We start from the raw sequence: 22,684 nt of genomic DNA, 5'->3' as shown, positions 1-22,684 counted from the left end.
CTGTTTATTATTTAATAAATGTGTGAAATGCAAGTTGGTTGTTTGTTTGTTTTTTTACATTTTTCTATCCAAGAACTTAGAAAAATTAAAGTGATTATGCTTTCACAAATTTGGTGCACTTACTTAAAAATTTACAGCACCCAGTGAGGAGCATCCAGTGAGGAGCGGCACACACAGCACTTGGTTTAATGCGTCTATATGTGAACTGCAAGGTTTAAAAAAATCTCCATAAGCAGTTTTGTACCTACATTGTGGGCGAGTAGACCGTAATACTTATCTTACCTTCACCGGTGAGTGGAGCTGGCTGCATTAACTGACAACTAAAACGGTAAGGGGTGGATATAACAATAAACAAATATAATAAATAAATGCGTAATAAATAAATGACTTTAACAGTAGATAGAGACTGCTGAGTAGTGCAGTCATTATCGTGCGCTAAAATTACAGAGTTGCCATGACAACGCATACGTTTCTCGGCGCAAAAGAAGACCTCGGTTTCATGAAACAGTTATACAATTTTTGAATAAAATATTTTCTAATAGAAGCTTCGCATTAACTGTGTAATTGATTATATTTTCCTATGTCAAGCCAAACAACTAAAATAAACTTTTAGTCCGCCCGCTAGCCCGGAAGTAGATCAACAGTCCCGGATATGGTTGCTTGCTAAATGAGAGCTAGCGGTCAGTTGTACATTTCATTTGTCAGTGTTTATCGTCTCTTATAAGAAAAATTATAAAGTATCCCTTGAATTTAAAAGGGTCTAAAAAAATATGGGCACCAACATAAAATTAAGCAAATATACTGAGTAACGACGAGGTCAAAGAGGTTCCCGCAAAACGATCTATATCTTTTAGCGTAACATAACGAGCTAAGTAGCTTAGCATTGATTAGCATATTTTGAAACCACAATCATGAGCCTCGCAGTTGGCCGTGAACCCAGAAAGACTGCGGGAAACCGTATGTCCAAACTACTGGATGCTGAAGAAGAGGATGAGTTCTACAAGACCACTTACGGAGGCTTCAACGATGTGAGTAACCAAACTGATAAACAGAGCGCGATAAAGAGTTAGCATTAGCCGGCTCCAGTGTTAATAACTAGAGCCTGCAAAAAACAAAGTTTATTGTCCTGCGCGCAATGCCTGAAACACTGATGCTCAATTTTGGGGAAATTGGTTCATACCTATTTGCTGCCCGACAATGAAGCCCGCAGCCAACTCACTTATTTATATTATTTACACATTAGTACAACGGAAGAATTTAGTTTCTGCCAGGCTACTGACCATGCACTAGTACAGGAGACATCTCTCACTATTTTGAGACTGACATGACTGGGAGTGGGTCTCACTGATATAAATCAGACTCTCACAGCATTACACGATCCGGACCTTTTAGACAAGCCAGCACATCTTCACACGTTTATTTTAGTATTAAATCCTAATGAGAGTATCATATATGGCAGGGCCGCTGCATTATACTTCAATACTTTTAAAGAGTTTGTCAGGAAGCTCTTGACTAAAGGGTTATGTGCATGTAAACAGCAATTTTAAAAGCTATTTTAGTTTTATCATGTTCTTGCTAGGGCAGATCGATTAAATGTATTTATTTATTTATATTTGTTGGGGTTTATTGGGTCTTGTATCATAAATTTAGTAGTGCATTGCTGAAAGCACTTACTTCCTCTCTACTAGGCTGAGGTTGTGGTTTAAAAGTTGATTAACGCTCACTGGTAATTGGGGAGTCGTGTTTGATTGTGATTTTTAACAGTAACCATTCCTGCCATCATTTCCGTAGTAATGTTGAAAAACAATCTCATCAGATTTTGGATTTTGACAAGAGAGAAAACTGAGTGTGAAAGCGAAGCTGTCGATTTTACCAGTCGATCTGTGTTCCTACCCTCGCTATGACCACGAGCTGTGGGTAAGAACGAGATTGCAAATGCAAGCGTCAGAAATCAGTTTCCTCCAAATGGTGTCTGGGCTTGGCTTTAGAGAAAGAATGAGGAGCTCAGTGATTTGAGTATAGCGTCTACTTTACATATCAGAAGGAGCCGGTTGGGGTGGGTCAAGAATTGGAATACGATGCCTCCCAGGGGAGGTGTTTTGAGTGTGTATTAGCAGGAGGTAGCCCTGGAGCAGTCCCAGTAGAGGGAGGTCTGGGGCTTCTCTACTTAGACTGCTGCGCCTATGACCTGGACCTGGATTAACAGCACAAAATGGAAAGATAGATGGAGAAAGTTCTTCATAAGGCTGGGGTTCTCAGATCTGAGAGTACAGTTTTGGAACTGTAAGAGAAATGAGGTGAATTAAAAGGACACATCTAAAAATGAGTGCGTCTTGCCACTGTTCATTCGAAATGGTGACCGTGACTTAGTTTAGAGCTGGCCTTACAATTATAGTTTGAACACCAGCTGTAAACAGAGCCTAGATGATGCCAGCTTTTCCCGCTTCACGCTTGAAGAGAGAAGAAAGTTGTGTGATATTGTTTGTCAGAACATTTGATGCTGTAGCAATCTCACACATTATGGTTTGCTTTTGAAGATGCTAATTTGTTTCCTCAATTTACAGTGTGGCTAATTTTCTTCAAACAGCTGCTGGTTCAGGGGTCACCTTGTGTAGGGGGATTTGGCAGCGGCGGCTCTGGCAGTTCTGACAAGAGTGGCTTCATAAAAAAATCACAAACAGATCCTGAGATGCCTCAGTCATCTCTGCTGGGACTTTGATAAAGCACTGTGAACGTGCCTGTGTGTGCACACGCTTCCTTTATCTGTTCAGTTTTCAGGGATATTTTTGTCTTGTGCTGCTTTCTAAATCTTTACTGTCGTTGGATGTTGGGTTTCAAAATGACCCACATTTATTTTAATAAATTTGAAAATTCACATTGTTAGTGCACATAATGCATTTGTGTTATTTTATTTATCTTTGCACCTGGTTTGGGCTTAAGGCTGCTTGTTTGAGTTTTGTGATGTAGCTTTGACAATGAGGGGAAACATCTTTATTAAAAATAAATAATCTGTTTATTACTAAATCTCTTAATGGGATGTGACTTTGCATACATTTGCTACACACTTGCCAGATACAAAAGTGTAAGATTTTAATCAATAGGCCTGAAGACTACACTTAGAAAAAATGCAGAGGAAATTTGGTGTTTGGTGTCTTTGCTGGTATGTCTCGGATTACTTGCAGATGGTTTGTTCTGTTGTTCTTTTCTTTTCCTGATTTCTATTTATTGCTCCATTTGTTTGTCGTTCAGGAATCGGGAGATGATGAGTATCACGGAGAACATTCAGACACAGAGGACGAGGTTGACAGTGACTTCGACATCGATGAGGGTGATGAGCCGGACAGTGACCAGGAGGAGGACGCACCTCGAAGGAAAAGTCGGGTTGTCACCAAAGCTTACAAGGTACTGCAGGACCAATCAAACTTTGAGCTAAGCTGAATTTAATTGCCCTAATACCTTGTGTCATCATGTATCACTTTGCAGCGGACTTGAAAAACAAAGATGGAAACTATTTGTTTTTCCCTTTAAAAGAAAAGGAAAAGTACTATTTACCACCTTTTTTTAATCCCTGTGTTGTCCTTCAGCCCCACATGGGTACAGTTGCACACATGTGCTCCTTATCCCTCAGGTGAACAAGCTTTTTAGCAACTAATGGCCAAGTCGGACCACTAATGTCCCCATTATATTTTACACAGAAATACTCTTTTAAGTGGCTCTGTTTCTGTTTGTGCCTGTTACACCTTTGCTGTTTCCTTTATCTGTGCCAGATATTCTAGCATATAATTAATGATGTTTTATATTTTTATGGTAAAAGGAGTTAAGCCTCTTATCTCTGTCAGTTTCGCTGTTTTCCACATCATATTGGCATTAAGTATCTGCCTCAAGGCTTCTGCAGCAGTGAATCGGAGTACTCAGTGAGATTAGAAAAGTGGTATCTAAATACTAGTTAAAAAATAAACAGTACATTATCCTTGGCTCACAGATGGGCCAAATCCTTTAAAAATCTATGAAGAGCTGAAGGACAAAATCATTGTAGGAAAGATTTTTGATTTAAAAATGTCATACTGACACATATAAATGACCTCAGTCAGTCAGCCGAAGGTTAAAACTGCTCTGCAGCTCCACAGAAGCCACTGGTTGTCAAATGACATGTATTAACATATGTTAAAAACAAACTGATTTAAAAAAAATCCTTTAACATAACAGTTTTCATTGTTTTTAATATTAATATATTTTTTATTTCCTGGCATGAACATGTTTAATGTGTGGTTATAGCATAACATTTAATGTTTTTCATCTTCTTCCTCAAACTGAATGTCAGTGAAACAGATGCGAATTGAAAATGCTCTCTGTCTTTGTTTAATCCAAGGAACCAATAAAAGTGCCAAAACCCAAACCTAAAAGAACAGAGGAGCAGAAGAAGACGGAGAAAACTAAAGTGGAGCCAAAAAGGAGGATTCCACAAGAATTCCAAGATTTTGCAGAGAGTAAGATTTCTCTAAACCTCCTACTAATGCTTCCATAGTGTTTTCCTTTTATTTGAAAAGAAGGATGCATAAACCTCCCAGTTGTGTGCATTCAGTGAATGGATCATAATATTGTGGGAAAGTTACAAACATGTTTAAAAAGTTTTATTCAGCTGTTTTTTTTTTTGTTTTTTTTTAACACTGCATTTCTTAATTCTTGTGTAGCTCGGAAGTCTGTCCGACAGTCCACCAGTGAGCATACACGAAAGACGAATCTGCGCTTACAAGAACGCCAGGACGCCCCGCGAAGGCGACGAGGCGCTCATCGTGACCGACCCCTCACCCAGGAAGAGCTGCTGGCTGAGGCGAAAATAACAGCCGAGATCAACATTCGATCACTTGGTGAGAACATGTTGGAGAGTTACTCTTTAAATATCTGCACAAACTTTGGGTAATTCAGGACTCTTGGTTATCTTTCTTGTTATGCAAAGAGAGAACCAATGTCGAGATTAGTGTGTCTTAGCAGAAACATAGAAAACAGAAATGATACCAGACAGAAAGCATCGTGTTAAGCACTCCAGGATGTGCGAGTACTGAGTATCACGTTGCCAGTTATGTAAGCTGAACATTATAATTATCTATTAATCAGGATTGGAAGAGCCCGTGATTGTAATGTAAATCAGTATAGTTCCACCAATAATTTACCTAAAGCTGTTTGTGCGGTATAACAAAACACATCAGTGTTGCTGATTTTTACTTCACGTCTTCAGAAAACTACGAACGTCTGGAGGCAGACAAGAAGAAACAAGTCCACAAGAAGCGGCGTTTTGAAGGACCAACCATCCGTTACCATTCAGTCCTTATGCCCCTCGTCTCAAACCCAGTCCTTAAAGAAGAAAATGTTGATGTTGAGGGGTACGTAGAAACTCGATGCTACCTGGTTTTTCTTTTGATTCTGTTTTGGAGTAATCTGCTGCTTAAACATTGACCGAACGGGGTCAGTTGGGTATTTTCTGTCGTTCTTTTCATATAAAAAGGGCAAACACAACAGCTTGATAATAAATGGCTTCACCTAACCACTAACTATGAGTGGAAAAAAAAGTTTTTGTATTATAATTCGTATTCTCTGAAAAATGGCCGAAAATCATAAATTCTGCCAGGACATGTAGACTTATGAGCACAACTGTCTGATAATTATGTTTAAAAACATATATTCTTGGTTTTGTCATATTCCCAAAGGTTGGACCAGGACGTTCCCCAGACTGCACCGCAGAATCCCACCACACCTTCCCAGCAGTCTGCCGGAGGCCTGTGCTCCCGCACTTATATAACATTCAGTGACGACGAAGCGTTTGAGGTCGCCTTCCCGCCAAGCTCCCAGACGAGTCCTCAAGTGCCCATCCAGGAGGTTTGTCCTGTTACCCACAAGGCCGCGCTGTACCGAGACCCAGTCACAGATATACCGTACGCTAACGCACGAGCCTTCCGCATCATCCGGGAAGCATACCGCAAATACGTGGCCGCTCATGGATTTCCGAACACTTCAGGAGGGTCGACGGTACTTGACTCTTCAGCAGCAAAGGGCGCCCGGCAGAAAATGGTTATGAAACAGAGTGCGGCTGCTACATAGATTAGTTTCAAAAAGATGATAAAGGATTGGTTTCTGTTTGAAATTCTCAGTGAAATGATCGAAAACACTGTTTTTATTTCTGTCCTTACAGCTCACGAGGAGTCTAGTGGAAAAAACTGACATTTTGGGTTTGAGCTGTCACTGAGCTGCTAAAAGGAAAAAAAACAAACAGTAGTAGAACCAAAACAGCTGCCGCATGGCCTTAAAATGTAAAAAGTCTTATTTGTGAAGTGTGTGTGGAAATCAGCTGAAAAAGGCGTGCATCTGCACAGTGGCAGCTGTGATTGTTCTTTTTATTTAGTTTGTTTGTTTTAGATTTGTTTTTTTTTTACTTTTGTGTTTGCAAATGTTCTCATCAAAAAAATAAATTTTGGGAACTTGTAATAATTGAGAGTTAAACGAGTTCTGCTTTATAATAAAAAATGGGACGTCTGCACAGCGGGAACCACAGGAAAAACTGGGAAAATAAGACCATCATCATCATAAAATCATCTTTGTTTTCACCAGGCTAAAATCCATTTAATCTGTAATGCCCTTCTTAATTTACAGTTTAGTATTTGTTTTTTTTGTTTTTTATTTTATTTTTGAGTGATAGAAGACAAAGAACTAAATGTCATGTTTTGGTTTTTAATTTTCAGTCCAGCACCGTAACTAAAAAAATCATCAGACTGTTTTGGAAAACCTGGGCCCCGGAGTTTAATTGATTGTCTGCGTCTGACAAATCACTGAGACACTTTTAATTGATCAAAGCTTTAAATCCTCCCTCCTGTTATACATTTTAATTTTTAACACAGAAGCAAGCATAACATATTCTCTTTTATGGGTGAGAGCGAGGCAGTTTCTTCCACATTTATCTCCTGGTTCTTTCTTAATGTGTAGTCTGATAGTTTAAATTTTATTTTATTTCCTCTATCTGCCTCTATGCAGACAGGGCTGTCTCATCGAGCATTCAGAGTATATTCTAGTTCATCGTGAGGCTTTTATAAAATGTTTTTTTTTCTCCTCTCTGAATTGTTAATGGCAGAAAATTGCTTGAGCTTCAGTCTCGAACAATACTGCTTTGCTGATCCCTTTGGGACCTTAAATTAGGTTTTCTATATTTATTCTCTGTGTGTAATCACAGAGAGACAGAGTAAGCCCTTAACACAGCTGAGTGCTTGACTAGTGTGAAACCTTTGACCCCTTCTACACCGAACTACCCTGCACAATGTCCCATAGGCCCAGCACTCATAACCCCCCCAAATACAATTAATTTAAGTTTCAAGGCCTCAGATAATCAAAGGTTTCACATTTATTTTATTAGAAACAGCAATTTTTTTTTTTTTTTTTTTTTTAGCTGTATCACAGGAGATTTACATTCAGCCTTCACCTGGGAGCAGAATCGATGACTGGTGAAGCCGTCTCTGATCTCGTTTGGAGTTTCGGGTACAAATCTTGCAGTGTCTGCTTTCGTGTCAGTTCAGGCAGATGCTTTGCCTTTGCAGGAAAGCTTGTTTGTTTCAAGCAGATTCTTACCTGTGTTTCCAGTAAACGCCCTGATGATGTTGAGCACAGCATCTCTGAACAGTCTGTGTTCTGGTGCATAAGTAACCAGGCTTCTTTGTTTTCAGCTCATCTCAACTCTGCAAAGACGTTTGTCATCCATCCAGATCACCTAATGAGTCCATTTTCGCAACAATTGCTGCTCCTCTCTTATTTCCAAAGGGGTTGCCACAGTGGATATTACTGCATATTTGATTTGGCGTAGATTTTACACCAGATGCCCTTCACAAAGCTACACATCCATTTATCTGGGCTTGAAGCTGACACTAGGAATACACTAGTGTCCTACCCCTTAGACTTGGTTTGTCTACTCCCAGTCTCGAGCTGTGGGTCATTTGTGTGTAAGTTTGAAAACCACTGACAACAAAACTCATTCGTTTCTGTACTGACGCATTAGAGTAACTTGTGAACCTATGAGGTACTGATAGTTAAGAATGTGTAAATCTTTAATCGCCTGATGACATTATAAAAATGTTTCAAAATTTTAATAATCTAAAAGCAGAACCTTAGTTATCTAGATAACGTGACAGAGCCAAATTCTACCACTGTAAGTATTAAATGCTGTGTTCTAATATTACACACTCTAACAACACTTTATTTGGTACACATTGCCAGTGCTGGTTTGACCCCCACCACCATCCTGCCCCCCCTTTGCTTTAGAATCAGAATCAGAAACTTTATTGTCATTGTCACAGGTACAACGAAATTAAGAATGTTCCCCGATCATTGCATCATCCCTAGCAATATCAAAATATAAATAAATCAATAAAATTCAATAAATAAAATGGAATACTTAAAATACTAATAAGACGTAACAGTAAAACATTCACATACATTCCCACATACATGCTTCAGACCGTGCATAGATTAACACAAGAGTGGCGTGATGGACATTTTTTTTTGTAGCATTCAGATTTGTTATTGCAGTTGGATAACAGCTGTGTTTGAGTCTATTAGTCCTTGCGCTGATTGCCCTGTACCGTCTGCCTGAGGGCAACAGTTCAAACAGGGAGTGGCCAGGATGTGAGGTGTCTTATGATGTTTTGGGCCTTTTTAAAACAGTGGATGTTGTGTAGAACTTCCAGTGTGGGGAGAGGGCAGCCAGTGATCTTTTGAGCGGTGTTAATGATCCCTTGGAGTGCTTTCCTCTGAGCCCCTGTGCAGCTAGTGTACCAAATACATATGCAGTAGGTTAGAACACTCTCAATGGTGGCTCTGTAGAAGGACACCAGCAGTCTCTGTGTGATGTTATTCCTCCTGAGAATTCTCAGGAAGTACAGTCTCTGTTGGGCCTTTTTCAGCAGCTCGGAGGTGTTCACACTCCAGGAAAGGTTCCCCTCTATATTGACTCCCAGGAAGCGGAAGCTTGCCACCCTTTCTACACAGTAGAAAGGGTGGCATAATTAATTCTTTCTTTTAATTCTTTTTGGCATAGATTCAACAAGATGCTGGAAACATTCCTCAGAGATTTTGGTCCATGTTGACATGACAACATCACACAGTTACTGCAGATTTGTTGGCTGCACATCTATGATGTGAATCTCCTGTTCCACCAAATCCCAAATGTTCTCTGTTGGACCGAGATCTGGTGACTTGTTAGAATTTGCTAAGCTGTGTGAATTCTAGCCTTAGTTTCCTGTTCTTTAGCTGAAAGAAATGGCAGCTAGTGTGGTCCTCTGCTGCCTCAGCGTGCATTCAGAGATGCTCTTCTGCATTCCTTGGATGTAACGAGTGGTTGTGAGTTACTGCTGCCTTCCTATTGATTCAAAACAGTGTGACCATTCTGCTTTGACCTCTGGCGTCAACATGTGGCTATTTTGTCCTTTTTGGACCACTCTCTAGAAATCCTAGACATGTCTGTCTACATGTCTAAATGCACTGGTTGGCTTATACTTGTAAACGAGCAGTTGAATAGATCTACATAATGAAGCTCAGCCTCCAAAAGAAGCTGCTTAGAGCTGGAAAAATGAAACACGTTGAGGGAACAATAAATAAATAATTGGTTTATAAAGTGAACAAGAAGAAAAAGAGTGCCTATAAAAGTACATTGTGCATACACATAAGTATGTATTGGAAATGAGAACAAGGATGTCACCTTTCCAAATATTCCCCCCCTTGGATGTGTTAACTGATCGGAAACACTTGTGTAAACTGAGACCTTTTTAAAATTACCGTCACCTGATGATAGATGGTGCATTTATTAAGGCAGTGATCTACTGAAGTGAATAATTCATTGCTTAAATGTCATTTACATACACATGAATGCTGATTTAAAGTTGCCATTAAGACCAAAATGTCACATTTACAAAGAGAGGAGCGAAGAGAGTCAAGTCACCGTAGAAACGAGTCAAAAAAGATAAAAGCTTCTCCATTGTTCAGATGCTCTCAGTCGAGATGCAAACAATGTCGCATGCAAAGTGAGGAAGCAGAAGCAGATCAGCCATCTGTAAGTTCTCCCAGCAGGCCATCCGACAGCCAGGCTTACTCGCCCTGTGTTTGTCATATGCTGAGCTGACAGACTTACTGTACCTTGCATTAATCATGAGAGTAAACCAAAAAACAAAAAGATCCCTCCAAACTGATGTGAGGAAACACAACAAATTGATTCATGTTTTTCAGCTGTACTGTGCTGCTTTGGGAGTTAACCAGCCAGTTTTGAGAAAACAAAATCAGTCCACAAGAGGGATATTCAGCAAGGCAGAGCGAGGATTCGGTGTATGAAGTAATGTCCCTAGTTATTTTCTGCTTAAACCCAAATCATAACCAAGCACACCATGTGTGTGCACGCTTTGTGCATTGTCATATTCGCATTGTTGCCACAAAGTTTTGCAGTAACACCCCGAGCCGAACTGCATTCAGCACTTTCTGAGGATGCAAATTTCAACGATGACGTTGCACGAAAAATGTCACTTCACATTAACACCAACAGCAGGAACCAACACAGTCGGGGAGACAGGAAAAAAAAAAAGAAAAAGTAATTTTATTGTGCTTTTTCCAATTCTATCAACCTCAATGCTTGCTCTTTGAAAGCGGCGTCTGCCCACACACTGCCACTTACATTGGTGAAGAAAAGAAAAAAACAACAACCTAACACATTTATTCAAGAATAACAAGTTATCCCTTAAAGCGACCATGATGATGAATTCAGTGTCGGGCTAAGCCAGCGTCTCTGGTGGATAGACCGATGTAATCTATGCAGTTAAGATTTTTAGCCTTTAGTGTTGTTGTTTCATATTTTATTTTACAGCGTCGCAGTTTAACACTTCTAAACGTTCCTCGTATCATCTGCAACAGCGCAAGAGCGAAAGCTTTGTCTCCCACATACTGCACAGGGCATATGGTACCAATTGAACAGTTTTCAGAATAGGAAGAGAGGGAACTGCATTATCACTCGTTCTAGTGTGGTAGTTGCCATGGAGACGAGTGTAGGTGGTGTACTGTGCTGTACTCTGCTGTACTGCTTCTCTTGTCCTCTCCCCTCTTCTAATGCCCACCGTCTCTGTTCTGCTATCCGCAACATCCGAGTAACTTTCATTTGTTCGTGTTTACTCAGAAGGCTTCTGCTGTTTGTCGTGTATCGATGCTTTATGCCCCCCCCCCCCATCTAAATCAAACACACAGTCTGAAATGGACAAGCTACTTAAATTATGTAATTATTATACATTACAGCTGGCCTAATTTTGTGTTTCCTTCCCATTTAATGAACCCTCTCTGCTTAGATCCTACAAAAGTTTCCCTTTTTTTCCTCCACCTATAAATGTTTTTCACACTGACCGCCCCAGTTCTAGTATATGTTATGCTTTGTCAGTCTTTTTGCACACCACCTATTCTTTTAACAGTTTCCATGGAGATGTGTTTGTGCATGTGAGTGATCGAGGAAGGGTTGAGAGTGAAAGAGTAAGGATGTGTCACTTCCACTTCGAAGGGCTTTTTTTTCCCCTCCCGGTTGTTGTTTTAGTGTAATTTGGAAGACGGTGTGTCCCGAGATAGACGTTCAGCAGCGTCAATGATTTTTGTTTCCTGCTTCTTGTACTTGTCTTGTGTTTGCTACAGATGCATTACACTTTAAATCCCAATAAAAATGTAGAGATATTTCACATAGTGCTGCTGTGCGAGTCTATGTTAACGCAAAGGTTTCATCATCTTTGTTGTCGTATTTGGAGCCGATCAAACTTTTGCTGATTCATTCAAACGTTAATTATGATTAGGAAAAATAATTATTGTTGTTTTGTATTCCCAGTTTACCACCAGCCTCGTTCTTGTGGTGTAGAGAGGGGGAAAAAAAAAACCTAACTGGGTTAAAATTCTTTTTCAGGATTTATGTAACACAGTATTTATATATGCCCACGAAATGATCTATGACACATTCAGGATTTAACAATTAGCAATACATATTTATATAACATGTTTACATCGCAGATTCAAAAGGAAAAAATCCTAACAATTGTTGCCTCCACATGTCTGGACCTATATGGAGAGGTTTGATGGATTGGCTTTTTTTCCCCTTTCCCAGTGATCAGAATAACACCACATTACAGGCTATTAAAATCCAAATGAGTCACACGCAGACGTTGATGTTACTGTTGTTTTGGACTACTGGTTACTGTGAAGGCAAACAAAACATCACGGTGGTCTTTACAGGGCAGTTTCACTTTTTTCTAAAATAAATGTCTGTCTTAAACATATACTGGTTACTTTATTTGTTACATCTTGCTAGTACTTTCCATGGCACAGTTCCAACAAGGTCCTGGAAACATTCCCCAGAGATTGTTCTCCATATCGATGTGACAGCATCACAAAGTTGCTGCGGAGTTGTCAGCTGCATGTTCATGATGTGAATTTTCTGTTCCATCGGGACTGATGGCTGGACTACTGAATGTGGAGGCCATCTGAGTACAGTGAACTCATTGTCATGTTCAAGAAACCAGTTTGGGATAATCTGAGTTTTGAGACACGTTGCGTTATCCTGCAGAACGTACCCATTGTGCTCATAAATTCTGATTCTACCATCTTAATGTAGCAACACAAATCAAGACTCATCAAACCATGAAGTGGTTTTCTAATCTTTGATTGTCCCGTTTCGAAGAGTTTGTGTGAACTGTAGCCTCAGTTTCATTTACCTAACTGGCACAAGTGGCTCCTGGTGCGAGCCGGGGTCTTCTGCTGCTGTAGCTCTCTTTAGAGACACTCTTCTGCTTAACTTGATAGTAATTGTTGCCTTACTATCATTTTGAAGCTGTCTGGCCATTCTCCCATGACCTCTGGGTTCGACAAGGTATTTTCACCATGAAAACTGCCGCTCACCGGGTTTCCGATTTTCTCTGCGAGATGGCCTCCCTGTCTTGCACCAACAACTATGCCACATTCACAGTCATATAAATCACCTCTTCTTCTTCATTCTGATGCTCAGTTTGAACTTCAACAGGTCATCCTGACTATGTCTGTGTGCCTAATTGATTTGAATTGCTGCCATGTCATTGGCTTATTAGATGTTTGCTTTGACAAGCAGTTGAGTAGATGTAACTAATGAGTCTATATTGTAAGTTTCTGGATGTGAAACAAGTCAATACAAATTTAAGAAGCTGGGGACAAAATCAACAAACCTCACCCAGTCCCCATCTTTCTGCTGCCCAGTGGTTAGCAGTTAAATAGCCCAAAATTACACTCTCTGTACACGAAGAAGAAAAAAAAGACTGAATTGAGTTGCTAAAACTCCTCTGCATTTCAGTGATGAACCATTGTCTGGACACTGAGCTACTAAAAAAAAAAAAAAAAAAAAAATCAAACACTGGAAAATACCACCTTTATTTGGCTAACTGAATCCTAAAATTTGGCATAAACAGGCACTGAGCTGCTCAGCTTACCTGTCCTGTGGAGTGCTACTCAGCCTGTGGAGGCTATTGCATAATTTGTTGAGACTATTTGTGAAGCTTTCCAAATTTGGGAAAAATAATGCTGTAATCAGGATTCTCTACATTTTAGATTTTAGCCTGATGTCTTAACATCTTAACTCTGCATGTCCTCCTTCACTACATGAACATCCTTTGAGGTCTTCCTCTTTTCCTCCTGCCTGGCAGCTCCAGATTCAACATCCTTTGACTAATATATCCACCATCCCTCCTCTGTATATGATCAAACCATCTCAGCCTCGCCTCTCTAACTTTGTCCCTGAGCTGGCATGTGAGCATTGTTAAAGGCTTCTTAAAATTCAAACCTCTCCTTTTAATATGTTGCTTCTTTGAGCAGACACCTCCGTGCTATGTTAATCATCAGTAGCCAGATTAACACTGGGTTACAGGTTAATTTAGGAATGTGTTGTGTTTAATCGCTGTTCAATTACATCTTTTTGGGGGGTTTCTGTAAAAATTGGACACTAATGCACCAAATCATCTAGTCAGTTGTTGTAGTGCTTACGCCAGATGCCACAGGTGAAATTAAGTTACCACAAACTAATTTCCACAGTCCCTGAGGGCTCTCTCAGTCTTTTTGCCTTCTGAGCTGCACCGATTCAGTAAAATGTTTTTTTTACAGGACTCGTCACAGCAGTTATTAAAGCAAAAAAAATAAAATAAAATAAGTTCATTGAAATATTTTCAGATGCAAAAACTTGAAGTGCAGCATCCCTACTCTCGTGTGAGCCCCACTGCAAACACTCACTCTGCATATTCAAGAAGTAACTCCGCTGAACTTTCCAACTCGTACCGTTTTCGTCGATAACAGGCGGAACAGTGGGCTGCCGACCGTCATCGTTTCGTTGAGTTTTGTGGCGATTGCAAACTCCAGAGATGGTGCAGCGCAGGGCGGACTCTGCTGCCTCTGGAGGCGGTGGTTTCGCTGTATGCCTATCTTACGCTCTATCTCCGCCCTCTGGGGAGAGACTCCTCCGTTTACCGAGCACCTTTTTACGCGCACTGGCGTTAAATTACAATTAGGGGCTGACGGACTGCAGGAGCGCAAAGGACACCGCGTCAATTTGGTACCGGATTCCCCCTCATTTTTTCCTCCTCCTCCTCGTAATCAATTTCTGGATTATGGGGACGTCGCTGAGCCACGCAGGGTTATCTACAGACGCTTTCCAAGATTAGCTAGAAACATGGAGCATGCCAGAAACAATGTGCATGAATCAGATTTTGTTCCAGTGCTGCTACACATTTCAGTGATCTCGCCTGTAAATACGCCAGGATATTTATTTTAATGCTTCTGTGCGTTTCTTTTTCTTTTAGTGCGCGCAATGTGCAGCACCATGGTTGTTGCTGCTGCTTAGAGTTGGCATAGCCCCACAGACATCAACCTTAATAATCATTCTTTTAAATGTAAGTGATGCGCAGACCTCCGTGGCTTTAACCGTAACCAATCCGCCGTTTTTAACGTAAATACAAGCGACAAATGATGAAATAATTGGCTGTGTTGATCGGTAGACACAAATGCGTTAACAGGAGTTCACGTTATCCACAGATTTGAAAAATAAATAAATAAATAAAAATTAAATAAAAGAAAAAACCGCGACGCAGGGGCTGTTTGGAGTCACATGCGCCCGGGACAAGCAATTAAGATGACAAAAAAGCTCCCCAGTAGAGATTGTCTTTATTGCCGAGGAAGCCGCATTCTTATCACATCACAGTTTCTGGATTGTAATAGAGTTGGAGGACAGGGAGCAGCAGAGGGAGAAGAGAGGGAGGAGAAGCAGATGAGAGCTGCCGAGCCGCACACCGGAGCCGCTGCTGAGGGGCAGGATTTGGCTTCAGTGGTGGACTGAGCTGAAGTTGAAGGGATCCCTATGACAGTCGGCTTCACGTTTCCCCCCGAAGCCTTCGCTCTGGACAGAGGCACGTATGGACACATTGCAGCACAGGTGAGGGACAAGAGGAGCTCTGCCAGTTGGCCTCATGATTAAAACACAACTCTCTCTCAAAGAGGACAGCATCGGGCTTTCATTTGGAAACCGTCTCTCAGGTCTGCACAAACTGATTCTACCTTCATCCCAAAAAGAAAGTAAACCTGCAACCTCAGCCTCCCGCTCCCCCACTCCCAAGTGCCCTGGAAAGCCCACCGGATACAGTCTGCATCCACAGATGTAACTAAGATTTCTTCTTAAGGAAGTCCTATAATTTTGGGTAAGTGTTATTCTCAAGTGTGGACAGATGGAAAATGTCATGTTGTGGAACTTAGGGATCTGTGTGAATGCACAGTATTTCATTGATCTCCCTGTGAAGTATTCACCTAGTGTTAGTGACAGCTGGTATGGTGATGCTAGCCCACCTCACAGCCTGCATATCTACAGCAAAGACAGGAGGGTCTGCACCAGCTGTTCATACAGAAGTGAAACTCAGCAGACCTGCACACAGCAGGCAGGTGTCCTGGTTCAGCCTGTCTCACTGAACTCGTTTTTAAGGTCATGCTTTACAGGATGCGTGACCTGTGAAGGGTTCAGCCAAGGTGTGACATCAGCACACGCTGATGTAAAAGAGTTTTACACAAAACCTGGTGCTGTATATGTGTGTATTTTTGCTTTTTCAGTTTATTGTTAGAAATTATTCTCAAAATATTAAAGCTGTTCAGGTGATTTTAAGTAAATGACTGTAAACTCCTCCTCCCCCCCCCCCAAAAAAACGTGCCGCCCTCATCCTCTGGTTTGAATTGGTGAAAATTCGCAGAAAATTTTCCTATTTGTGGATTTCTTTCATAGAGCATATCTAAAATATTCGCCAATTATTTTCATTAAGACGGTAGTTTAAGGTATGTTTGGTGTTTTTAAGTGTTTTTGAGGGGGGTCTCAAGTATTTGCGTATTTCAGGTATTCATTGGCAGTTGTGGTCCCTAACCGCTGGTATTCGCAGCGGTTAGGGACCACTCAAAATATAAGCTAAGGCTAAAGCGCTACATGTAGTACACCACCTTCTAAATTAGCAACATGCTGTCAGTATCCCTAGTACCCACTTATTGTGCCACCACAGACTGTATATAAAAGCTCAGTGTTGCCTCCTGGTTGTTAGTGATCTGTCGCGATGCCTCAGGCTGAGCATTTTTGCCATCACTACCCTGGTGTTATGAACACGAGGAGTGAGCGGTGGATCTGGCTGAGAAATTGGAGAAACGCTCCATGCTAATTTGGTAGCAACTTGTCATTCACAAGCCCTAAAGCATGCGCTGCTTTATCCTCCATTCTAATAGAGGCATTGTTTGGAGCAGAAGAACATCATGTTTATTCATTAATAGGTAAAAGTCTTAACTGAGCCAGTGTGCTCATTGGAAAAATATTTACTGTAGTCAAAGATCAAGAGAGACAAAAGGTTCTATTCCCATTGACTTCTATATAACCAGATGTTCTTGCTGAGTCTCCCCCTGCTGGCTTCACGTCACAGACCCAGAGACTGTGTCCATCTTTTGTGTACAGTCTATGGTTTGCACGTACAAACTTCTCAGTGTCTGCTATGTTGTTTGTAGGGAACAAGACTAAATATGACAGTAGTTTTGCCCAGGAAGCCTCCTGATTGGTAGAAAGAAAATCATTCATAACATGTAATGTAGAAAAAAAACTATTCATAAGTGTTTAAATGTCATAGCTCATGTTTTTAGAGATTTTCCCCAGAGGCACTTTTTTTTTTTTTTTTGCAGTACTAATGCATCTCAGCTGCATTCAACACTTTGTGCCCCACGCTAACAAAAACAAGATTCATTAATTTACTTTATTTTAAGGGGAACTTCCATCTTAATGAATGCACAAACCTGCTGCTCTCTCTTGGCAGTCAGCTACTTCAGAGTCAGCGAGACTTTGCTTGCACTAATTTCACTGACACCTGTAGTTTCTTAATGAGCTATCTGTGGGTGTTGCACATTGAACACCTGCATGGACTGTGGAGAGGATGCAGGTTATCCATAATGATAGTTTAAAGAGCTCAGTCTTTATTTTTTTTAAAGATAGAAAAAAACAAAATCATTAAACTGGGTTATTTTAGCCCTGTCAGGTAGTCAGTTTACTATGACAACAAGAACTTTGGCAAGGTTTCGTTTCGTTACATAACAGCACTGGTGTTAGTGAATATCTATTATTAGGCCAAAATGGCTTTTGCCAGCAAGTGTCCCAGTTTCACTGGACTTTGTACTGGGTTCAGTATGTGTAGTTGGGAGCAATAGATGATTTGCCAAACTACGCATGAGTGATTTCATTTATTGCTGGTATTCCTCCATCTCTACTGGCAACGGATTGATGTTGGGACAGTGAATGACCACCATCTTCATGGTCCATTATGTCACACCGTCTCTGCACTCAGTAGGCTCTTTTTAAACCGTTCCCCATTCTAACCAAAAAGCATAATGTAGTGGAGAGCGCAGTGCTTCAGTTAATGAAATGTCTAAGGCTGCACACTTGATGGAACAAGATAAGTTTGGCTCAGTCTGACTCATTGTCCCTCGCAGGATTTCCTCATCCTCCTCCATATGAAATGGGTATCTTCATAAGAAACGCCTATCTCCTACATCTCCTCCAGAAATTATTTTGTTAGTTTAGCTGAAATAGAAAGGCGTGAATCACGGACGTCTATTAATCGTTCTCAATTTCTCATGAACTGTTGAGAATCTGGACTCCTTGCCACTCTGTCACAGTTGTCAGCTGGGAGCCCGACAGCCGGCAAAGAGCTGATTCTGCTCCAGTACCAAGTTTCCGTCGTAATTCTGCTGTTCTTCAGCCATCTTCAATACAATGCACAGAGGGGGCTTCTTCTTGCTGCCAAGGACAGCAAGGCTTTGACAGTCTAGCTGAATGTTCTCTAAAAAAAAAAAAAAGTTGGGAGTCTTGTCAATGAGATCCTGTCCTGCAATTTTCTCAAATTGTTTTCTTTTGCCTCAGGCCATGGATTTATTTCTCATCCTCTTCTTTTTTTCAGCCAGCTAACAGAAAAAAGTGGAGATATTTTTGTGGTTCTGGTAATTCTTTCCTATCCTGAGCCTCTCCTCCAACTTAACACAGTCTGACAACGTAATACCTTATAATACTCATCAGTTTGCTCTCGCAGAACTGCCCCTCAACTCTGTCCCCACATTTTTCTCCTCTTAATCTCTTCTCTTACAGCCACTGGAGGCATGCTATAGTCACACTAGGGGAAACAGTAGTTGGAAACTGCGACACGACAACTTATTGCAACCGTGTGCAATCGCCTGCAATATTGTTGCCTTTGCAATGGTTGCTCTGAAGACGTTGACCAGTCTGCGACCAGTCTTCAAAGTGACTTTGTTACATCAAGGGTGGGAAGGAAATAGCAATGAGATGGACTCAGTCTGCTTTCAATTTGCAGTTGAATGAGGTCAAGTTGGCAATTAAATGCAATCTGTTTGTGATAATGGGGTAATTAACTTGGTGAAGATTTGAAACAGACATGTAGAAATTCATGTAGAAACACATAAAGTAGCTGTGAACTCATACAGGTGCTCAGCAACATTGTGTTCTGGATATATTCCTATATAAAAACAATCAGCTGGCAACCAGTTTTGTCCCCTATTGCACAGATGCTCATCGGCTCACACTGACTCACATTGATTGCAACACATTGCCAATCTATTCAAGTCATTTTTATTTATATAGCGCCAAATCACAACAGCAGTTGCCTTAAAGTGTTTTATATTGTGTGGTAGACCCTATAAATAGTACAGAGAAAACATAGAGAACCCCAACAATCATATGATCCCCTATAAGCAAGCGCTTTGGCGACAGTGGGAAGGAAAAACTCCTTTTTAACAAGAAGAAAGCTCCAGCAGAACCAGGTTCAGGGAGGGGCGGCCATCTGCTGCGACCGGTTGGCGGTGAGGACGTGCTGTGGAAGAGAGCCAGAGATTAATAATAACTGATAATTAAATGCAGAGAGGTGTATAAACACAGTGAGTGAGAAAGGTCTGTGCTTATAGATTAGACGGTGATTATCTGCAAACGTCTGACAATCTGAGAGTGATTGCAGTCAGATCAAAATTATTCAGAAACCAGTTGCCTCACCTTGCAATCCAACGTGGTCACACAGGGATCGAGGTTGTTGCACGGTGGTCCGTTAGTAACTGCAACTGCATGCAACTGGGTGCCGAATGTAGAAAAAATGCAACGCAATCACTAAAGAACCAGAGATTTATTTTTGGTTGCCATTCTGTTTTTGCTCTAGTGTGACTAAAGCCATAACCCACCTCAGATTTCTGTGGGCAGTCTCCCTTGTTAGCTTTTCATACAGCTGTATTTTACGAATCAGTCAGATGCCCTGATTAGGACTCTCCTGATGTCATAGAATATTCATTTAAAACTTTCAAAATGACTGCAAAAATCTCACCTGTAATGTGAGTTTTATTTTAAGAACCAGGAATAAAAATAAATAAATAAATAAAAAAGTGTGCTAACCCCATCCACTCACTTTTTTTTAATCTCTTGGATGACAAACTGTCACTGTACAGAAAAGTGTAGCTTCAGGGTTTTTCTTTCTTTCACATCCATCTACTTAAGGTGGGTTCGGCTAAAATTGTGTGTTTAAGCTTCTTTCTCTGTGTAATTTAGAGGTCAACCCTGCTCCGGTAAGCATCTTAAATTGAGTATAATGCGAAAATCTGAAGCCTTCATTTGTTAAATACTGAAAATATGATGTGTAATATCCAGTATTTTTTAACCTTTTAAACAAAACAAAAAAGCACATTAGCATATTCATTGATACTTGATTTTTTTTAAAGAGGCAGCGACCGTAAATGTCCTTTTAGGGAATTTAAAAGCAGGAATTTGAACTTTTTGTTGGAGAAATCATATCAGAAACAAATCATCATTCAAAGCAGGATATTTTTATATTTCTTCCACCACACCTGGAGGGGATCCATGTCTGTAGGAACGCTTATCAATTAATCATGGAAGCTGCTTGTGGCTCTGCAGCATCGTGACATTTAGCTTGCAGATCTAAAAAAAAAGGCAGATCTGATGGGGTGGATGAAGAAGAAGCTCATGCCGTGCTTTGCAGCCCAAAAACGGATATCTTTTTAATGACATGGACAAGTTTGTGTGTTCGCATGCTCCACAGCAGCCCCAGATGGTACCTCTCATATTACTGCATTTGAGTCATACAGCTAAACATCTGTTTCTTTTCTTTTTTTCCTGAAAGATAATTTCCCGCTGCTGTTTGTCTACAGCAACATTTTATCTACAGAAACCTCAAAGACATTCATACCATGCAGATGAAGAACGATTCCACCTACTGCACAGTAAAAAGTCATTTCAACTCCACGTTCAGCGCTGTTTACTACTATCTATAAAATTACATTTCTCTTTCATTTGATTTGTACAGTTTGACACATTCTCTCTATTAATGTTGCTTTACCGTTATTTTCAGGCACAATAACGGGTTCACGTTTTTTCCTCTGGTTGTTTTTAAAACTTTTTGTCATTGTTGTGTTTTTTGGGGTTGGGGGATTGTTAGTTCACTGATGTCAAAAACTAAAGGGAAAACTCTACTTGTGTCTGTGCCATATAGCTGCATGGACACATCTTCAAAGACGTGGCTGCCCCATCAGAGTCAGTTTGGGTTGGTTGGTCAAGCGGAGGCTTGCTGTGGTGGTGGACCTGGAGTTTTAACCCCAAGTGAGTCAGTTTAGCCGAGACCCAGTCAAAGTCTCCTTTTTTTCTCCGTCGTCAGCTTTGCGTATTGTCATTTCTTAGCCTCTTCTCCAGTCTGTCATGGTCCAGTAAGGTTTTTATCTGTTATATATGTTTTTCTATGTCCCCCCTCCTCGCCCTTAGTCTTCTGTTCTTTCTGAAATGCATCAACACTGCTGTTGCTAGTGGTTAATGAAGGGTTTAACATGCACTAGCCTCAGATGTGCCGCCCTGCTTTTTTTTTTTTTTTTCCTTTTCCCTCCTCTGCCATGGTTTCCCAATCCTTTTCAACATTATAAAGATTTACAAAAGTACCTCAGCACATTGATGATTTCATTTTTTATTTTTTTAAACCACTCGATCCTCCACTGGAGCGTCACTCACCGTCAGAGCCGCGCTCCGAGTTTTATTTTGACATCCTCTAGGTTTGATAGCGCCATTTGCCTTTTTACTCGGCTTTGATTCATTCCTCCTTCCTCCTCACTGTGCTCCCTTTACCTCCCCAGATGAAAGCAGTCATTTCTTCTCCCTTCAGGGACGGGGAGAGAAATCATTTTATTAGTCGGCGCAGTGTGTAAAGCTGTTGTCTTTGCTTTCGACATTAAGGCCTACAAAAAAACATGTTAGAAACAAAACAAACAAGGGGCGGTCAGAGGCGACTGTAGGGGGGATGGTTTTTGAGAATTGCCTCATTTTTGATGTGTGCTTTCACGAAATAATATAATATCTTAGCGGGGTCGATATCAAGAGCGGTATCCACATTGCTTCTTGATCTTCGTTCTCAGCTCTTTAATTTGGATCTGCTCATCTACAAGCATAGCATTAGAGCTTCTAAATACATTAGCAAAAACGGAGGTAGTTGGATAGAGAGCAGTGCACAAGCTGCGAACATGTTCCTATGGTAACTAGGCCACACTTCCCTTGGCTAGTACACACACACACACACACACACACACACACACACACACACACACACACACACAGAGGGAGGAACAAGGCAGGAGAGAGACAGAAAACACACACGTGATGGAGAGCAACTTTAGATTGTTTATTCGGGTTACTGTTCTTGTGTCTTCCTCCGCTCAGAGGCCATTTTTATACAGTACTGTCTTGGCCTTCAGAAGTAGCGGTTACACTGCAGAATACTCAGTGTTTCTCCAGAAATATCTGCCAGTTTTCAAGCCGATCGCAGGTTCTTCCCCGTGGCTCCCTCGCTCCCACACTGCCCCTGCTTCCTCAACCCCTCCACCCACCTCTCCTCTCTCATCCTGCAGCTCTTCTGTGCATTTTACTTCTCCTTGATTACAGTGCTGCTTCTAAACTTAGAAGCAGAGTGGCTCCGAAGAGTCAGAGGTGTCGCTTTTCTACTTAGAATAAAGCCAGCTGTCCACATTTTTGTGAGGCGTGTTGAATTTAAAGCATCTCGGTCTTTTGGGTGTA

The 22,684-nt window shown here is 40.9% G+C and overlaps 2 protein-coding genes and 1 long non-coding RNA gene across 9 annotated transcripts in view; 2 read left to right on the top strand and 1 right to left on the bottom strand.

Moving 5' to 3' along the window:
* Positions 1-3: 3 nt before the first annotated feature.
* On the bottom strand, positions 4-519 carry LOC120727224. Its single transcript, XR_005694462.1, has 2 exons — positions 283-519; positions 4-205 (listed from the first exon to the last, which is right to left on the bottom strand). It is a non-coding gene; the product is annotated as an uncharacterized LOC120727224 (long non-coding RNA).
* A 149-nt stretch (positions 520-668) lies between these two features.
* On the top strand, positions 669-6,252 carry vps72a (vacuolar protein sorting 72 homolog a). Its single transcript, XM_040021429.1, has 6 exons — positions 669-1,028; positions 3,250-3,402; positions 4,370-4,487; positions 4,692-4,868; positions 5,237-5,381; positions 5,706-6,252. The coding sequence occupies exons 1-6, from the start codon at positions 912-914 to the stop codon at positions 6,094-6,096; spliced, it is 1,101 nt and encodes a 366-aa protein (XP_039877363.1). The 5' UTR covers positions 669-911; the 3' UTR covers positions 6,097-6,252.
* Positions 6,253-14,261: 8,009 nt separating this feature from the next.
* The window catches only part of LOC120727218 (ras/Rap GTPase-activating protein SynGAP-like), a 56,774-nt gene continuing 48,351 nt past the window's right edge, over positions 14,262-22,684 (top strand). For 3 of the 7 annotated variants that reach the window (XM_040021419.1, XM_040021417.1, XM_040021416.1), the window contains exon 1: positions 19,425-21,229. In XM_040021419.1, the coding sequence (XP_039877353.1) occupies positions 21,076-21,229 (154 nt within the window). In that variant the 5' untranslated portion in view covers positions 19,425-21,075. Of the gene's footprint in view, positions 15,753-19,423; positions 21,230-22,684 lie in introns of those variants that run through there. The other 4 variants (XM_040021420.1, XM_040021415.1, XM_040021421.1 and 1 more) reach the window with 3 other exon arrangements.

The sequence above is a fragment of the Simochromis diagramma genome, unplaced genomic scaffold (genome assembly GCF_900408965.1).
Source record: "Simochromis diagramma unplaced genomic scaffold, fSimDia1.1 OVJJ01000753.1, whole genome shotgun sequence".
NCBI lineage: Eukaryota > Metazoa > Chordata > Actinopteri > Cichliformes > Cichlidae > Simochromis > Simochromis diagramma.
The sequence above is the reverse complement of the archived record's forward strand: the minus strand, read 5'-3'. Positions and strand labels throughout refer to the sequence as shown.

Excerpts from the sequence above, each read along its gene's own strand:
- vps72a (XM_040021429.1), top strand. The coding sequence starts at position 912 with ATGAGCCTCGCAGTTGGCCGTGAACCCAGAAAGACTGCGGGAAACCGT. Across the intron at positions 1,029-3,249 it reads CTTACGGAGGCTTCAACGAT|GAATCGGGAGATGATGAGTA; the intron begins GTGAGTAACCAA and ends TTTGTCGTTCAG. Across the intron at positions 4,488-4,691 it reads ATTCCAAGATTTTGCAGAGA|CTCGGAAGTCTGTCCGACAG; the intron begins GTAAGATTTCTC and ends ATTCTTGTGTAG.